Source organism: Procambarus clarkii, chromosome 63 (assembly GCF_040958095.1).
Source record: "Procambarus clarkii isolate CNS0578487 chromosome 63, FALCON_Pclarkii_2.0, whole genome shotgun sequence".
NCBI classification, from domain to species: Eukaryota; Metazoa; Arthropoda; class Malacostraca; order Decapoda; family Cambaridae; genus Procambarus; species Procambarus clarkii.
Genome location: NC_091212.1, coordinates 7,840,406 through 7,858,801, shown reverse-complemented (window position 1 = coordinate 7,858,801; position 18,396 = coordinate 7,840,406). Strand labels below are relative to the sequence as shown.

The following is an 18,396-nucleotide window of genomic DNA, read 5'->3' as shown; positions in this document are numbered from 1 at the left end:
TCTGTTGAAATTATTTTAAGCTCAACAATAACTTACTGTAGGTGAGGTCTCCATGATTGGTTACAGTTAGTCCTTGTGAGTTGCAGGGACACAAAAAGAATTTATAAACCTGATGATCACTTTCTTTTCTGTGAAGTTGAAGGTTTGTATGATTAATCATAAGCTGAGGTTGGCTTTCTACTTGTTGAGCACCATTCATTTTCTGAAAACTATTACTCCGAGATCCGTTCCTTGATTAATCTGTAGCGCAACTGCATTATCAACATGGTGACTATGAGGCCTACAGTTATGTCTCGCATGTAAGGTGTTGATACCTGGTTGATGGGGTTCTGGGAGTTCTTCTTCTCCCCAAGCCCGGCCTGAGGCCAGACTTGACTTGTGAGAGTTTGGTCCACCAGGCTGTTGCTTGGAGCGGCCCGCAGGCCCACATACCCACCACAGCCCGGTTGGTCCGGCACTCCTTGGAGGAATAAATCTAGTTTCCTCTTGAAGATGAAGATGTTTCCTCATGTTACATTTGTCTATATGATGACCAAACTACACATCAGAAAATGAAGAAATGATGACATTTCTGTCTGTCCTGGACCATTATCAAGTCATGATAATGGTCCAGGATGGACCAAAATGTCATTGTTTCTCCATTTTCTGATGTGTAGTTTGGTCAACATATCTTCCATTAACATTATTGTGACTCACTGTCTGCATTTGTCAGTCCTTTTGATGATTTGCAATATACACTTTGCAAGGCTGCAATGTTTTTTTTTTCAAGTCTCAATTTTCTGTAGATCATTCTATCATCTATAAATAGTTATGTAGTTTATGATGTTAAAGTATCATTGATGCCATTGAAGTAAATTACAAAATGTACTTGACCTTAAACTGGATCCTTATGGCATTCTACAAGCAATATTTTTCATGTCAGATTCTATTTCATTTAGGTTAAGTCTTTGCTTTCTATGTCTTAGCCACTGATTTACAAATTTCACTATATTGCAAGTAATTTAGCATTTGTATAGGCTTTGGGTCTATAAAGCCTTTTTATAGGCTTCTATATGGCACTTTGTCAAATACCTTAGTGAAGTCCATGTAGATACACCACATCAACTGTGAATCTTTACTCTATATACTGTATATAGTAGTATGTTAATGTTTCCAGGGAAGTGAGTGGGTTTGTCAGACAGAATTTGCATTCTACCATTTTGTATTGTGATGATTTACAAGGTTACAATCAGATGTGTGAGGTTAGGCTAATTGATTTATAGTTTTCTTTTGCATTTGTCTGCTTCTCCTGAAGATAGGAGTAATATTTTTCTATTGCCAATTTAGATCTACTTTTTGTTGGGTCCAGAAATATTCTGAAAAAGATCTGCAACAAAACCAAGTCACTAGCTAGCTCCTGTATCATTTTAGACTGAATTCCAATCATTCCTTGCACTTTTCGAGTCTTTTTAACTTGTAAATGTTCTCCTTGATAATTTTGCAAGATGGTGATATAGTATCGCATAATATGTTCTCTCCTACAATGAGCATTTTTTGCAGAAATTGGTATGCTATCTAGAATGACTAGTGTGAAAACAGATGAAAAGTATTCAAGTTTGATCCCCAGGCAGAAATGGTTTCACAAGTTTTCATTCACCTGAATTCCTCTCTTCATTTAGCAGTAAATAGGTAATCAGTAGTTAGACAACTGTTGTTGGTTTGATTCTGGTAAAGGTCATAGTTGGCCTAGGCAGATTCCAATAGGCCTAATAGGCTACCTGTCTTTTACAATGGGAAATCATGTAGCACTAAAGCAGCAATCATTGACTTTACTTGTTCAGGTAAACTAATACAATAATAGTATGTTACAAACAATTCTGGATCACCCATCCTGTCATGAATGCAGTGATAATACTCGTTATAAATGATAAACTCGATATTACATTTTCTTTGTGACATACCTCGTGGCTGTTGAGCTGCTTCTGAGTGAAAAACTTCCTTCCGCAGCGGTGGCACATAACACGTCTCTCACCATGACGCAGAATGTGTGAGGCAAGGAGAGCACGATGAGGGAACACAGCCGGGCAGCGGTCACACATATGCATCGTGCTGAAATTTATCAAATGAATTACTAAATTATTCATAAGAAAATAAGAAGTAAGGGTAGGGAGTCCCCTAGTGCATTGATTGCCTAGGGCCTACAATACTGTTATGATGGTCCTGTAATTATGAGGAGAAAGTACAGGGAGGTCTCTGGAGATAGGTCAGCACTTACAAGGAGAAAGTATCAAGAGTGTTCTGGAAAGAGGTACGTAGTTGTGGGAGAAAGTATCGAGAGGTCTCTGGTGATAGGTATGTAGTTATGGGGAGAAAATATTTGGAGTTTTCCTGAGATAGGTAGGTAGTAGTGGGGAGAAGGTATTGGCAGGTCTCATGAGATAGGCAAGGGTGTCATGAGATGAAAGTTGTAGGGCAGAATGACTGCTAATTTCTAACAAAGTAGAGGCTTTCTTAAAATAGCACCTGGAAGAATGGAGACCTTACCTTCAAAAGGACATACATACATACTGTATTTGATTTGGAAAAATGCTAAACAGATAAAGAGGGAGAGTAACAAAATCTATACCTATAAGAGTATAAAAAACCAGCGTTGAATGTAATGAAACGCCATTTTCTGGGTTAGTCCCGGAGGCTCCCCGGAGCTATTCAGGCCGAATGGATATGTATATCTTTCTGGCATCAGTCAATACATGGAGTTCTTGCCTACCAGGGACCACGAGTCAGAACCTGGCCCCCTCTAGAGAGGCATGAGGAGCAATGGCCTATAAAGACCCCTCTGTGGTTGGGAGCATTCTATGTCTGCCATCGACCGGGACAGACACCCAGAAAGGTAGGCGCCCCAAAACAAACCCCTACTCTGGTAAAACTATTGCGACCGAAGGCTGAACAAGTGGACAGAACTCCCCAAACGAAAATTAGCAAACTAGCATGACGTCATCATGTCGCCGCGCCACTGTCTGCGCAAACAACCCCCTTCCCCAGGAGGGGGAAGGGGGAGCCCCAGACCTACCTGCCGGCGACCCAACTTTCAGTTGTTAGGCTGGATGTCAAAGAGCAAGAAAAACACCACCGAATGAGGTAAGGAGGGATGCCGGGGAGCCTATGGGACTCACTCAGAAAATGGCGTTTCATTACATTCAATGCTGGTTTTCTGGGGGAAGCTCCGTTGGCTCCCTGGAGCTACCTCACCACAGATAAGGAAAAGAGGGAAGGATCTGGGAAGCTGATGCCACGCACCCTAACATAAAAACAAGACCACACACTAAAAAAACGAAGAGTTGGTCGAAAAGAAAAGAGTTGGTCTCCCTTGCCAACGACCCGGGAGACCTGAACCTCAGAACAGGAAGGAGGGAAGTAAGGGAATCCGAGCAACCCAAAATGCGTCCACAGCCCCAGAGGCCAAGATGCGCAGAGAAGAGCCGCAATCGAACAACAAAAAGAATGCACCCCAAGCCTGACCAACCAAGCAGCAACCCAAGGAACCCTCTGGAAGCAGCAGACCCAAACAGCACCCGAGAAGAAAGAGACTGTATCAAAAGAACAACCTACCATAAGGACTAACTAGGCAGAAAAACACGGGAGCCAGAGAAGAGCCGGAAGCTCCCTGACCTGACCCCTAGAGGTCAACACCAACAGAAGAAAGAGACCTGAAAAACAAAAATACACCAGAACCGAAGGGATCACGACAACCGAGAAGAAGAAAATAAGAACACCCGGGCCAATGATTAGGCCGGAGGCAAAACAACGCCCAAGACAGCAAGCAGAACGGAGCAGAAGAAACAGCAACACCGAACGCAAGCTGGAGCGGCTCCGCCAGCGCCACTCAAAACGAGGCAACCGGACACCACACCAGAAGACGGTCTCAGAACAACTCCGAAGGGAAAGACAAGACAACCCTATCAGAGACCGAAGAACCCTTCGCAGAGATAGGAAAACCAGAAGGACCGCCAGGAAACCACACAATGCCACCGAGACGAAGCACGCAGGCGGGAGACCAACAACAAAGCCACCAGTGCTCCCACAAGCGACGAGAACATGAGACCAAAAACCCCAGCCGCGAAGACTCGAGGCAAAGAACGAACCAGCCCTGCAGAGGGCTGGACTCATTCTGCGCCAGAAAAGAAGGAGACGGCTGCAGATGAACAAACCTACTGCCAGGACTGAAAGAGCAGAAACCTCTATGCCAGAGGAGAGTATGAAGCTCCCCAACCCAACCCCCACAAGCCAATGCCAACAGGAAAAGAGCCTTGGAAAAACAATTTTGTACTGAAGGAGTCACCCACAAACTGAGGAGAAGAGAGAAAAGAGAAAAGAGAGCACCCTGTTCAAGGACCAGGATGGCTCAGGCAGTGCACAAGCAGGCTGGAGGTGAAACAAACCACAAGAAAGCTTGCGGATTGGGGTGGAAGTAACATCCACCCCAATGCAAGCTGAACTAGTTCAGCTTGCATTGGGGTGGATGCCAGTGCCTCACTCTGCCAGAGCTACATGATACATGGCAATATTATTAGTCATCAAATAATGGTCCTGAAAAACCCAAGAAAGAACGGAGAAGACAACCCTATCTAAAATAGAGGACAACCTATGAAGAGAAAAAGAAAATGGGATAAAGAATGCCAGGAAACTTCATACTGTCACCGAGACAAAGCTCACAGGTGGGACACCATCGCCGAAGACACCTGATCACCATACAAGTGGTGATAGACCCGCTTCAGAAAGATCAGACATGAAGAGCGGAGGAGAGGACCGATCCAGTCAGGTACCTGACCAGGCCGATCTGCTGAAAGAGGCGGAGTCGCGGAAAACATCACGGGTTCAGACACCAAGCAAACAGTGCCTGAAACCAAGGCTGGGCTGGCCACCAAGGAGCCAACAGGACTACTCTTCCCTGGTTAGTTTCAAACTGAGCCAGGACTCGAAGTAGCAGCTGGACCAGGGGGAAGAGGTACAGGTAACCCCACCTTGATCAGTCCTGTCGAAAGGCATCCACCGCGACAGCTTCACAGTCGGGGAAGGGTGCATATATCCCAGTGTCTTCCATATATGGGAAGATGCCGGGATGCCGCCAACATGAAGAGGTCCACATCCAGGAGTCCGTACACCCGGCAGAGCCAATTGAAGGAGTCGGCGTCGACCGTCCATTCCATGGAATACTCCCAAAAACAATAGGGTTTCCATGGGCCATTACTCCCTGTGCCTCTCTGAGGGGGGGGGGCTAGGTTCTGGCTCTTGGTGTCCGGTAGGCAGAACTCCAATCGACTGAAGCCCCAGACTATTATAGCTAATATCAGTACAATAGCTCTAGGGAGCCAACAAAGTTCCTCACAGAAAAGCTAACCAAACCCATAGAATAATCAAGCGTACCTTTGACCGTAAGAAAAGGAAGGTGGTGATTCAATTGTATAAATCTCTGGTGTGGCCTCATTTGGATTACTGTATCCGAGCATGGAGACCCCATCTTCAGAAGGACACAGCTGCTCTAGAGAAAGTGCATCACCGAGCAATGGATAGATAGATAGATAGCTAGGCGAGTAGATGGATGAACGGATAGATAGATGAGTATATGGATGGATGAATAGATAAATGGATGGATGGATGGATAGATGAGTATATGGATGGATGAATAGATAAATGGATGGATGGATGGATAGGTAGATAAATGCATAAATAGATGGATGGATAGATATATGGATAGATGGACAGATCGATGTATAGATGAACTAATGGATGGATAGATAGCGGATAGATAGAAAAATGAATGGATAAATGGATGACAGATGGACAGATAAATGAATATAGAGATAGGTAGAGGGATGTTTAGATAGATAGACAAATGGATTGAACAGATAGATGGTCAGATGGGAGACATATAATCCTGGACAATGCTGGGTAACCCGCCTTCCCTAATAAATATATTAATGTTTCACCTTGAGTGCTTTGTAGCAATGTGATAGGTAAGAGCCGGGCGCGACTTGAACACCTCGCTGCACGTCTCGCATTGCTGTATCTTCTTTTTCCGCCCTCGCTTTTTCTTGCCGGGAGTCAGAGGAAGTTTGAGAGCGGCCTGTCCAAAAACACATGACTTGAGAATCTAAAAAGCCTGAATTATGTTGCAATGGTGACAAATGATTAGCATACAATTTTGCAACTTGTAGTGCCATACTATAGTTGTTATGTGAGATATATGTTTCCTGATGCTTTCAAAGCTTTTGACAAAGTTGAACATACAGTACTAAACTTTTTAGAAAATTACTTTGCAGAAAAGTATGTTCTGTTATCATTAAATATCTAAATATTTCTTATTTGATATGCAAATTAGCTGTGAAATGAAGCAATGTTCTCTTGGAATATTTCTCATAAAAAAACCAGCGTTGAATGTAATGAAACGCCATTTTCTGGGTGAGTCCCGGAGGCTCGCCGGAGCTATCCAGACTGAATGGATATGTATAACTTTCTGGCATCAAAGTGCTTGGAGTTCTTGCCTACCGGGGACCACGAACCAGAACCTGACCCCCTCAGAGAGGCACAAGGAGCAATGGCCTATAGAAACCCCCCCTGTGGTTGGGAGCATTCTATGTCTGCCATCAACCGGGATAGGAACCCAGAAAGGTAGGTGCCCCAAAACAAACCCCCTATTCTGGTGAAAATATTGCTACTGAAAGCCAAACAAGTGGACAGAACTCCCCCCAAAAAATTATCAAACTAGCATGACATCATCACGTCGCCGTGCCACTGTCTGCGCAACCCACCCTTCCCAGGAGGGGGAAGGGGGAGCCCCAGACCATCCGCGCTGGTGATCCAACCAGCAGTTCTTAGGCTGGATGTCAAAATACGTGAAAAACACCGCCGACTGGAGGGAGGGAGGGAGGGATGCCGGGGAGCCTCTGGGACTCACCCAGAAAATGGCATTTCATTACATTCAAAGCTGGGTTTTCTGGGGGGGAGCCCCGTTGGCTCCCCGGAGCTACCTCACCACAGATAAGGAAAATAGGGAAGGATCTGGGAGGCAGACGCCACGCGCCCTAACTTAAAAACAAGACCACAGATGAAACGAAAAGACCCTGCAGACCTGAACCCCAGAACAGGAATGAGGGAAGGAAGGGAACCCAGTCAAACCAAAACACATCCACGACCGTAGAGGTCAAGACGCGCAGAGAACAGCGAAAAACAACAAAGGAAGCACCCCTGGACTGACCAACCAAGCAGCAACCCAAGGACCAAAACGACAAGAAAGAAAAGAGACCTCCCGAGCCAACGACCAGGACGGCACTGGAAACTCAAGAGCAGGCCGAAGGTGAAACAACGCTCAAGACAGCAAGCGGAACGGAGCAGAAGGAACAGTAACACTGAACGCAAGCTGGAGCGGCTCCGCCAGCGCCACCCAAGGCGAGATGACAGTACACGGTCCCAGACGACGGTCCCGGAACAACCCCGAAGGGAGGACAAGCCAACCCTATCAGAGATCGAAGGACCCTTCACAGTGATAGGAAAACCGGAAGGACCGCCGCCGAGAGGAAGCAAGCAGGTGGGAGACCAACAATGAAGCCACCAGTGCCCCCTCAAGCAACGTGAAACGAGAGACAAAAACCTGAGATGCAAAGACTCGAGGGGAAGATCCAAAGGACCAGAACCGAATAAAGCAGCAGGTCGTGCCAAGGCAGGCAAAACCCAAAAGGAACGACCGCCAGGGAAACCAGGAACCCAACCCCAGCGAGCTGAAAAGGAACTAACCCGGGTGAGCAGACATGCCCTGCCTGGGAGGAAACACCCCCCCCCCCAGGACCCCTAAAGGACCAATAAGGCCAAACACCAAGGAACCAGGGCCCAGGAAGAGGCCGACGAGGAAAACGAGCACCACGAATGAAAGCGTGAGACGCAAAAAACAGCTACCCCGTAACGCAACGGAGCAGTGCAACCAGCTGCAGCAGGGAAGAATGATGCATGCGTCCCCGAGGTATACATGAGGAGAACTATGCAGGACGTGAACTGCAGGAAAACAAAAACACATGTTCCAGAAAAGGAACAGAGAAAAGCCGGAGCCAGGACCAGAATCCCAGCTACCCGTCCCAAGAAAAGCAACCAGTAGGGCAGGAGCAGTGGACTGGAAGTCCACAATCCTCCACTGACAGTGCAACACAGAAGCCTGCTGTGAGATACAAAGAAAAAGTGAAGGAACTCAGTACCAAAACTGAACACCAGGGTAGTCCAAAAGCAGGGAACTGAACATGGACAGAGACCCACCCCAAAACCCAGCATCAGTATAGCCAAGAAGCACCGACCTAGATACACAGTCATGTGTAGCATAGGAGGAAAAATGGAAATAGGCAAGGAAAACCCCCAAATATGGACCAAGCAGCAGCCGGGAACCCAAAGTGCACGACCAACCACACAGTGTGTAGTGGAGGTCGCACATACACAGAGGGACACTATGGATATCAGGGTGCAGCCAGGCACTGAAAATAGGCAAGGAAGGGGGTATCCAGAGATTAGAGACCAAGCAAGGAAGGAGGACACAAAAGCACGGACCGAGGGAACAAAGGAGTATCCAAATACAGGGAAAAGACCCAGGTGCCGAAAAACTAAACAAAAAGCACCGAAAGGCGGGGCAGTGCCCCACATGACAACGAAGAACAGGCTACACAGACAAAGGAAATTCACTGAAGACACACGCAAGGTGTCCAAGCAAAACACACAACACCTAACAACCCTGTTAGGAGCCATCGACGCAATCCTGCCAAGCAGGGAAGTGACAGAGTAAACAAAGATGGAGTAGTGAACACGGGTGGTACAAGCACAAGGGAATACAGGAGGAAGCCGAGTACTCAAATGAGCCGCAGACATTAAAAAACCAGCGTTGAATGCAATGAAACGCCATTTTCTGGGTGAGACCCGGAGGCTCCCCGGAGCTTACTAGGCTGATATGCTAATGTCAGACTTTGGCATCAGTCATGTATATGGAGTTCTATGAGCCTACCGGGGACCACAAGCCAGAACCTGGCCCCCTCAGAGAGGCATGGGGAGCAATGGCCTATAGAAACCCCCATGTGGTTGGAAGCATTCTATGTCTGCCATCGATCAGGTCAGGCACCCAGAAAGGTAAGCATCCCCCAAAAAATCCCTATTCTGGTGAAAATATTGCTACCAAAAGCCGAACAAGTGGATAGAACTTCCCTAAAAGAAAAGGAGTAAACGAGCATGAAGTTACATGTTGCTGTTCCACTGTCTGCGCAGCTCCCCCCTCCCCTGGGAGGGGGGAAGGAGGAGCCCCAGACCCCCTACGCCAGCTATCCACCCATCAGTTCTGAGGCTGGATGTCAAAATACGCAAAAAAACGCCAACCGGAGGGAGGGAGGGATGCTGGGGAGCCTCCGGGTCTCACCCAGAAAATGGTGTTTCATTACATTCCACGCTGGTTTTCTGGGGGGAGCCCCTTCAGCTCCCCAGAGCTAACTACCCGCAGAGAAAAAAACACAGGGACTTACTCGGGAGGCAGCCGCTGCTCACTCCTCAACTCGAAGTTGCGACAACTGGCTGTAGCCTCTGACCCAAAGTGACACAGGGCCAACTAGGCCCAGGAACGTTCACTAGGTAACGAGCAGCCAGGATCCTGTTCGACCGCCAAAAGTCCCATGCCCGAATGTCAGCCCAGGATATGTTGCCAAAGACGGCAGCAAGAGCAGCAAACTTATGAACGTCATGGGCATGGGGATAGACCGCAGGCTGGCTAGCCTTAATAATTCTGCAGACGACCTAGGAGACCAGCACCCATGAACAGGGAAGAAGGGAAACCGGATCAATCCAAAGCACATCCCTGGACACAGAAGCTGTGGTGCACAAATAAAGGCGAAGAGCTGCAACCGGACACAAAACATGATGCACCCCTGGCCTGACCAACCAAGCATCAACAACCCAGGGACCCCTCTGGAAAGCCGCAGTCTCATTCTTCACCAGAAAAGAAGGAGACGGCTGCAAACAAACAAAACCATCACGAAGACAGAAGATCAGAAACCCTTGCGCCAGAGGAGAGAATGAAGCTCCCCAACCCAACCCCCAGAGGCCAACGCCAACAGAAAAAGAGCCTTGGAGAAACAATCCTGAACCGAAGGCACCACAACAAACTGAGAAGAAAGATATGAGAGCACTCTGTCCAAAAACCAGGACGGCTCAGGCAGCGCATCAGCAGGCCAGAGGTGGAACAAAGTGCGAGACACCTTGCGAAACGGTGCAGAAGTAACATCAATACCGAAAGCAAGCTGAAGCGGCTCCATCAGCGCCGCACGATACGAGGTGACAGTGTTTGGCATAAGGTAATGGTCCTGGAACAATCAAGAGAGAAAGGACAACACCACCCTAACAGAAAGCGAAGTACAACGACGAAGACGTAAGAAGAAACGGAAGTACCGCCAGGAAACTTCATACTGCCGCCGAGAAGAAGCCCGCAGGTGGGACACTAACAAGGAAGCCACCTGATCACCATAGAGATGATGATAAACACGAGTCAAAAAACCATACGCGAAGACTCGAGGAGAAGATCGAACCAGCCATGTGACGTTTCGGCCCAATCTGCTGGAAGAGGAGAAGCCACGGGAAAACCTCTGGGTTTGGACACCAAGCAAGCAGACCCTAAAACCATGGCTGGGCCGACCACCACGGGGCCAAAAGGACAACGCTCCTCTGATAAGTCTCTAAGCAAGTCAGGACCTGGAGCATCAGCTGAACCAGGGGAAAGAGGTACAGGAACCACCATCTCGACTAGTCCTGCCAAAAGGCGTCGACCCTGATGGCCTCACAGTTGGGATAGGGCGCTACATACAGAGGAAGGCGCAGCAACCACGCCGACACGAAGAGGTCCACCTTGGGGCGTCTGAACTTTTGGCAAAGCCAATGGAAGGAGTTAGCGTCGACCGTCCATTCCTTGGAGAGGGGAATGAAACAGGACAGGCTGTCGGCCAAGACGTTGGACACTCACCGCACGTGAACTGCCAGGAGAGCCAAACCCCAAGAACTCAGCAGACGAGAGTCACCCGAAGTGACCAGCGCCAAAGAGCCAAGGACCACATCGACCCCCCTTCCCCCCGGCTCAGACAATGAACCACTTGGGAACAGTTCGAATGGAGCCGGATCGTCGACACGCGGGCGACCTGAATCCTCCGAAGAACAAACCACACCGCCATGAACTCCCATACCGTGGTGTGGGCTCTACGGAAGGACGAACCCCACCGACCCTGGCCGGCCTGGTGAGCACTAGTCACAAAGCCCCAGCCGAGAGACGAAGCATCCGTGAACACATCAAGCAAGGGCTCAGGTAGGCGCCCAAGCACTGAACCCCGAAAAACCCAAAGAGGAAGCCGGCGACGCAGCAGCCGACGCAAGGCCTCCGGGGTCCGAACCTAGCGATCACGAGAGAGGCGGAAGGGACGTCCCCAAAGGAACAAGAACAGCCAACGAAACCTAACCCGACCCGGCGGGTAGACCAACATTGCAAAGTTCAGGCTCCCACGCAGACCCTCGAGCAACCACCGGGTGACCCGGGAGCCCCCCAGATACAGGCACAAGCGGGACCGCAGCTGCAGGAGAGACTCTGGAGGGAGAGACAAGGAAGCGGTCCGAGAGTCCCACACAAGACCCAGCCATGTCCGAACCTGGGAGGGAACCAGATGGGACTTCATCCAGTTCACCAAGAACCCGAACCCGGTGAGCAGGGAAAGCATCAAATCCCTGGCTAGCAGACAACTGGACCAGCTGGGAGCCCAAACCAGCCAGTCGTCAAGGTAGGCCAACACCCGAATACCTAAGAGACACAGACGGGTCACCACAACCCGCGTGAGGCGCGTGAAAATGCGAAGTGCCAGGTTCAACCCAAACGGTAGACAATGAAAGTGGAAAGCATGACTCCCCACAACAAAACTGAGCCAGTCCCTGAACCCCGGATGAATTGGGTCATGCCAATAAGTGTCCCGGAGGTCCAGGGACACCATCCAAGTGCCCGGCTCCAATAGGAGCCAAACCTGGGACAGCGTGGTCATCCGAGAGGAGGTGCAATGAACCCAGGGGTTCAGACGGGACAAGTCCAGAATGAATTGCAGGTCCGCACATTCCCGTTTCAGTATTGGGAACAGACGGAAAACCCATCTGAGGGACGTTGTCATTTCGACCATGCCCAAACAAACCCACTCCAAGATGACTCGACAGAGCCCAGGGGAAAGAGGCCTGCCCCGCCAGCCCCGAACCCCCAGAGGGAGGAGGGGCCACCCAATGCCACTGCAGTCCGACAGAAACACCCAAAAATCGTGGGACCAAGCGCAAGCGAACAGCTCAAGCCTCCCCACCACCATCACCCCCCCCCCCCCCCCGTCAATGGGGCGAACCGCGAAAGGGCCGGTGCCCCTTACGAGACCCAGAACCTCGAACAGAGCGACCACTGCACCGACCAGACGAAGGTGGGACCAAAGGCAGGGCTGAACCCGAACCCAGCACCAGTGGCCTACCACGATGAGAGGAACCCCGAGCCCTGGCATGACCCTTTCGGGACCCCGGAGAACCAACAACTCAGACATAGGGCGACAAGTAGCCGAAGCAGCCTGAAAATATTGAGCCACAGCAGAATCCTCAAAAAGCGGAGGACAAAAAGGCGAAGACATCCTAAGAGCCAGGGCCCAGGCACTGGCTCTTAGGATGAATAACTTGAATAAAGATGAATAATTTGGATGAATAATTTGAATAACTTGAATAAAGATATTCCTTAAAATACATATATTTTGGTAAAAATTTTACACATCACCAAGCCATAATGAAGGATTGATGTATTGTACATATTTTCACTATCAAGCTAAGGTATTAAGCCCGTGGATCCACTTATCCACTGAAGCCTTAAGGGCCAAGATGGTGCTACAGTTTAAAATATGGTTTGAACATTTCATGAAGGATCATGCAGGTTATCCTCCACAAGCCACCAGCTCCCTGTCCCTACGGTGGTCACTATTATACAGTCCTGGCCACGTGGTCGTGGTATAAATATATACAGGTATTTACAGCACCTGAATTTACCCGAGGGGTTACCATCTCTAGATGTTGTGGCAGGGGGAACAGGAAGCTGTGAGGAGTCACCATCTCAAGTGGCCTCGACAAGGACAGAAAATCCTGAGGGCCACCATCCTGTCACTTGTGCTCAGATATAACTGGGACCTTCTTAATTGTTAAACAAATCAACATCCCTTTTCAAAACCAGTATTTACCCAGATCTTTCCAAAATCAAAATTTATCCAATTGATATCCATTGTTTGAGGTGATGTAACTAACAACTTACTAATATCCCCGTTACACCCATTCAGTCACTTGTACACTTCAATCATGTCACCTTTAACTCTTCTCCTTTCCAGAGGATGCAATTTTAGCTTTCTCAGTCTCCCTTTACATAGATTTCCAACTCTTAAGACCAACTTTTTCACCCTTCGCTGGATGTGCTAAAGTGAATTGACATCCATTCTATAGCACGACAACCAAAGGCAAACTGTATAATCCACTAAACTAGAAGGCCATTCCCATATTTATCTGTTGACCATTATCTCAAGTAATTGACAGGAAGCCCATGACTATGGCTTATGACGGATATTATGGAAGTATTAACTGCATGCTTATTTACATATAAAGATCAAAAAGGTTGAGGGACTTTAACAGCATAAGTTCTTAAAACTGAGGAGCTAAAATTAATTATTTCAATATGAACAAAAACCACTACTGTATACAGTATCAATTTACATACATGGCTTACTCACCTCTAAAGCTGCCTTCTCATGTTTGACTTCTTCAGGAATTTCATGAGCATGGAACTTTGATAAATGCCGTTCATAAGCCCACCAGGTAGAAAGGAGCTTACCACAGTGAGGGCAGTCCATGTCTCTGTGGGCTGCGGACTTGTGTGTGTGAAGAGTCTGAGGCGAGGGTGCATAAAATGCACAGTATGGACAAGGAAAGCCGGTTCTTCTTGCACTGCTTCGTTTTGATGTCTGGAAACAAAAATAATGTTAGGAAATACAGTAATAATTAATTACTGTTATCTGGGTAAAGAAGCCTGTACTTTTGTTTATGGAAGTCCCACCCACCCCCCCTAGGTCAACTGCTCACCTTTTCCCAGGATGCAACCAACAGTAGTTAGCTAACTTCTAGCAACCTAGTTATTGTAAGGTTAACAGAGGCACTAGGTAAAAGGAAATATGCACAACCATTTCTGTTCCACCTGGGGATCGAATCTGGGATCCTTCGTTGTGAGTTGAGTACAAAGAACGCTGTACTACAAGAGCAATAACTTTATACTGTACCGCAGCACAAGGAGTTGTGGATTGCAGGCAGTAGATGAGATCATTAGGCAATGAATATTCAGTTGTTGTGTTGAGTGGCAATTGAAGGAATTTAGACACCTTAGAGCTTACACTTTTTAGGCCAGTGATTCCCAACTGGAGGGTCATGAAATGTTTGCTGGTGTGTTGCAGAACCTAAATTCTGAGTACTAGTACTAAATATCTGAATCACCAAGAATTAGCAAGTGGTGAGCATCTTCATTAAGCAAATTTTTTCAATTATGAAAATGTAGCAGGGAGTCACAGGATTTTTAACCCATAAACTGCACATATTACCGCGCATATTGGGAGCCTGGTAGCTAAACTAAAACAAAGGCTACAGTTAAGGATTGGTACCCAGTAAATCCTCCTTGGCCAGGATCTCTTCAGTGTGTACAAGTCTTCTGGGCCAGGATTCACCATGCATTTACACAACCCTTAAAAAGCTTTGTTTCCATTTATTAAACAGTTTATGAGCTCTAAAACACTATGAGGTTGTGTATATAATAATAATAATTTGGGTTTTAAGTTGCAAGCTCATAAACCATTAAATTAGAGTAAACAAAGATACTATAATTTATGGAATATGTATAGGTTTCTTAAGTAGTTGTGTAAATGCCTGTTCAATACTGGCCCTGGTGTGTACACGTCTGTTGCATACGAGTCTTTGTTGTGTACAGGTCTTCTGATGTGTACAGGTCTTCTGATGTGTACAGGTCTTCTGATGTGTACAGGTCTTCTGATGTGTACAGGTCTTCTGATGTGTACAGGTCTTCTGATGTGTACAGGTCTTCTGATGTGTACAGGTCTTCTGATGTGTACAGGTCTTCTCATGTGTACAGGTCTTCTCATGTGTACAGGTCTTCTCATATGTACAGGTCTTCTCATGTGTACAGGTCTAATGGTGAGTACAGGCTTCTGGTGTGTAATTACCTAAATGTAATTACCTAAATGTAATTACCTAAGTGTAATTACCTAAGTGTAGTTACAGGATGAGAGCTACGCTCGTGGTGTCCCGTCTTCCCAACACTCTTTGTCATATAACGCTTTGAAACTACTGACGGTCTTGGCCTCCAGTACATGTCTAATGGTGTGTACAGGTCTTCTAATGTATACAGGTCTTCTAATGTGTACAGGTTTTCTAATGTGTACAGGTCTTCTAATGTGTACAGGTATTCTGATGTGTACAGGTATTCTGATGTGTACAGGTATTCTGGTGTGTACAGGTCTTCTCATGTGTACAGGTCATATGGTGTGTACATGTCTTCTGGTGTGTACAGGTCTTCCTGTGTGTACTGTACAGGTTTTCTATTTTGTACAGGTTACCAGTGTAGTAGTAGTTACTTTATTTGGGCATGAACCTACTCTTCGACTTAAGGAGTGAACCCTTTTTTGGACTCTTGGACCTTCCGGCCTACTCGTTGCAGTGGCCTTGTGGCGCTAGTTTCTTTGCTTTGCGGTAGTTTCATGTGTATCATGTGTAACCTTGCGGCTATTTTCCTCATGCTGTGCCTTGTGGCAATTGTGGGAAATTCAAGTATACCTCGGATATATGCAGCATTTGACCATTCCCCAGGATGCCACCCACAACAGTCGACTAACACCCAGGTTCCTAATCACTGCTAGGTGAACAGAGGCAATGTGTAAGGAGACTTGCCCATACTTCTCACCCTGCCTGGAATACACAGGTCTTCTGGTGTGTACAGATCTTCCAGTGTGTATAGGTCTTCAGCGTAATAACTTAAGTGTAGTTACAGGATGAGAGCTACGCTCATGGTGTCCTGTCTTCCCAGTACTCTTTTCATACAACGCTTTGAAACTACCAATGGTTTTGGTCTCCACCACCTTGTACTTGTACCAAATATCTACCACTCTGTTTGCAAAAGTAAGCTTCCAAATATTTTTGGCACCTTTGCTTCCTTAGCTTTAATTTAAGACCTTTTTCTTCAGAGTGCAGATTTCAAGAAAGCCTTTGTCAACTTCCATCACTATTTTGTATGTAGTGACCAAATTGCCTCTTTTTCTGCTGTCTTCAACCTTTGGCATATTCAATGCCTCTGGCCTCTCCTTGTAGCTCGCTTTTCAGTTCAGGAAGGCATTTTGTAACGTGCCTTTACACATCTTCCACTTTTTTAAAAGTGCTTGAGATATGGGCACCATACAATCGCTGCATATTCTAATTTTTATTTTTATTTTTTATTGTCTTTTTTGATTGTTAATTTTTTCATTGTCTAATTTTAATTTAGAACTTTAGTCTTACAAAATACTTGTGAACAGTTTCTTCAATATTTCACCATCAACGTATTTAAAAGCGATTCTGAAATTCGGAGAGTGTAGCAGATGCTCCTTGAACAATGTCCTCTAGTGACAGTCTACTATCCAGAAGCACCCCTAGATCTCTTTGTCAGAGTTCTTTAATGCCTTTCCAAATAGTTTGTAAGTTGTATGTAGAGTATTTTCTCTTATTTTGCATTCCATACCATACCATGGCATTTATTTAGAATAAATTCAATTTGCCAAGTGTTGCTCCAAATAGTGTACATATTTTGTCCAGATCATCTTGAAGGGCATGACAATTGTAAAAGTCTATCTTCCCTAGTAGCTTAGCATCATCAGCAAACATGTTCATATAGTTCTGTATTCCCTCTGGTAGATCATTTATGTAGATGATAAACATTACTGGCACAATAAATGAACCCTCTGGTACTCAGCTAGTAACACTCACATTTTTCATCCATGTCAGTAATCTCCCTGTCACCCCTCTAGCATGTTCCAGTTTCCTCTTGTGTGAGACTCTGTCAAAATTTTTTTTTTTTTAAGTCCAGACAGATACAGTGAATCCATCTTCTTCCTGTACAATCTCTGTGGGCCTTTGTAAAAAATAAGTAGATTTGTTACACAGGATCTTCCTGTTCAAAAACAATATTGTTTGTCTGTTATTATGTCATTACTCTCCAGGAGTTCTCCCCTTTTGGTTTTAACTATTCTTTCTAGTGTATAAACTCCAACCACTTGTTAATGATATGTGTCTATAAATTAGAGTCTTCTCTGCTACCATTTTTGTAGATTGGAACTACAGTATATGTTTATCTTTTTCCATATATCAGCTAAGTTTCCTGTGCACAAAGATGTTTGGAATGTCAATTGTAGTGGAATACTCAGCTCAGTTGCACATTCTCTCAGCACCCAAGGTGAAGCTCCATCTGGCCCATCTGCTTTATATCTTCCTAGCCCCTTGAGTAACTTTTCCACTTTGTCTCGAGACACCTCTGTCATATATTGAAACTAATGTACTGAAGGTTTTAGCCTCCACCACTTTCTTACTTAACTTGTTCCAACCGTCTACTACTCTTTTTGCAAAAGAAAACTTTCAACTATGGTGTTCTCTGGAATTGGCATTGTGTCTGGTTCTCTGAAAAACCTCATTTTGCACAAACACACTTGACACTTTACACACAGAAATCACAATAGCGTGATGCATCATATGAATAAATCCACAAGGGCCGTGATGAGGATTCGAACCTACGTCCGAGAGGATCCCAGACGTGCCTTAATTGACTGTGCCACGACACGGATAAGAATTGCAACCGGGAATTCCACTGAATTCACACAGATCCTGCAACCTCTCCGAGACACAAACCAGGGTTTTACGCTATACACCCGTGCACCCGGTTCTGTCAATAAGCTGTTCTACCTGTCAATAAGTTATAAGGGCGAAGATGTAGAACAGCTTATTGACAGAGCCCGGGTGCATGGGGGAAATTGCGTAAAACCCTGGTTTGTGTCTCGGAGAGGCTGCAGGATCCGTGTGACTTTAGTGGAATACCTGGTTGCAATTTTTATCAGTGTTGTAGCACAGTCGATTAAGACGCGTCTGGGATCCTCTCGGACGCAGGTTCGAACCCTCATCACGGCCATTGTGGATTTGTTCACACTTGGAACTTCATTTAGTGTTTCACACATTTATTTTTAATTTTCTGTGAATCTGTTCCCTCTTCTCAATCTCTGGATTTTATCCTTA

General features: G+C 46.4%; 1 protein-coding gene across 1 annotated transcript in view; it reads right to left on the bottom strand.

The window, feature by feature from the left end:
- LOC138349699 (uncharacterized) overlaps positions 1-18,396 on the bottom strand; it is a 96,738-nt gene that overhangs the window by 37,952 nt on the left and 40,390 nt on the right. Inside the window, exons 4-6 of the mRNA XM_069308684.1 lie at positions 13,815-14,045; positions 5,967-6,103; positions 1,941-2,088 (exon numbers count right to left, since the gene is read on the bottom strand). Of these exons, the coding sequence (XP_069164785.1) occupies positions 1,941-2,088; positions 5,967-6,103; positions 13,815-14,045 (516 nt within the window). The remainder of the gene's footprint in view (positions 1-1,940; positions 2,089-5,966; positions 6,104-13,814; positions 14,046-18,396) is intronic.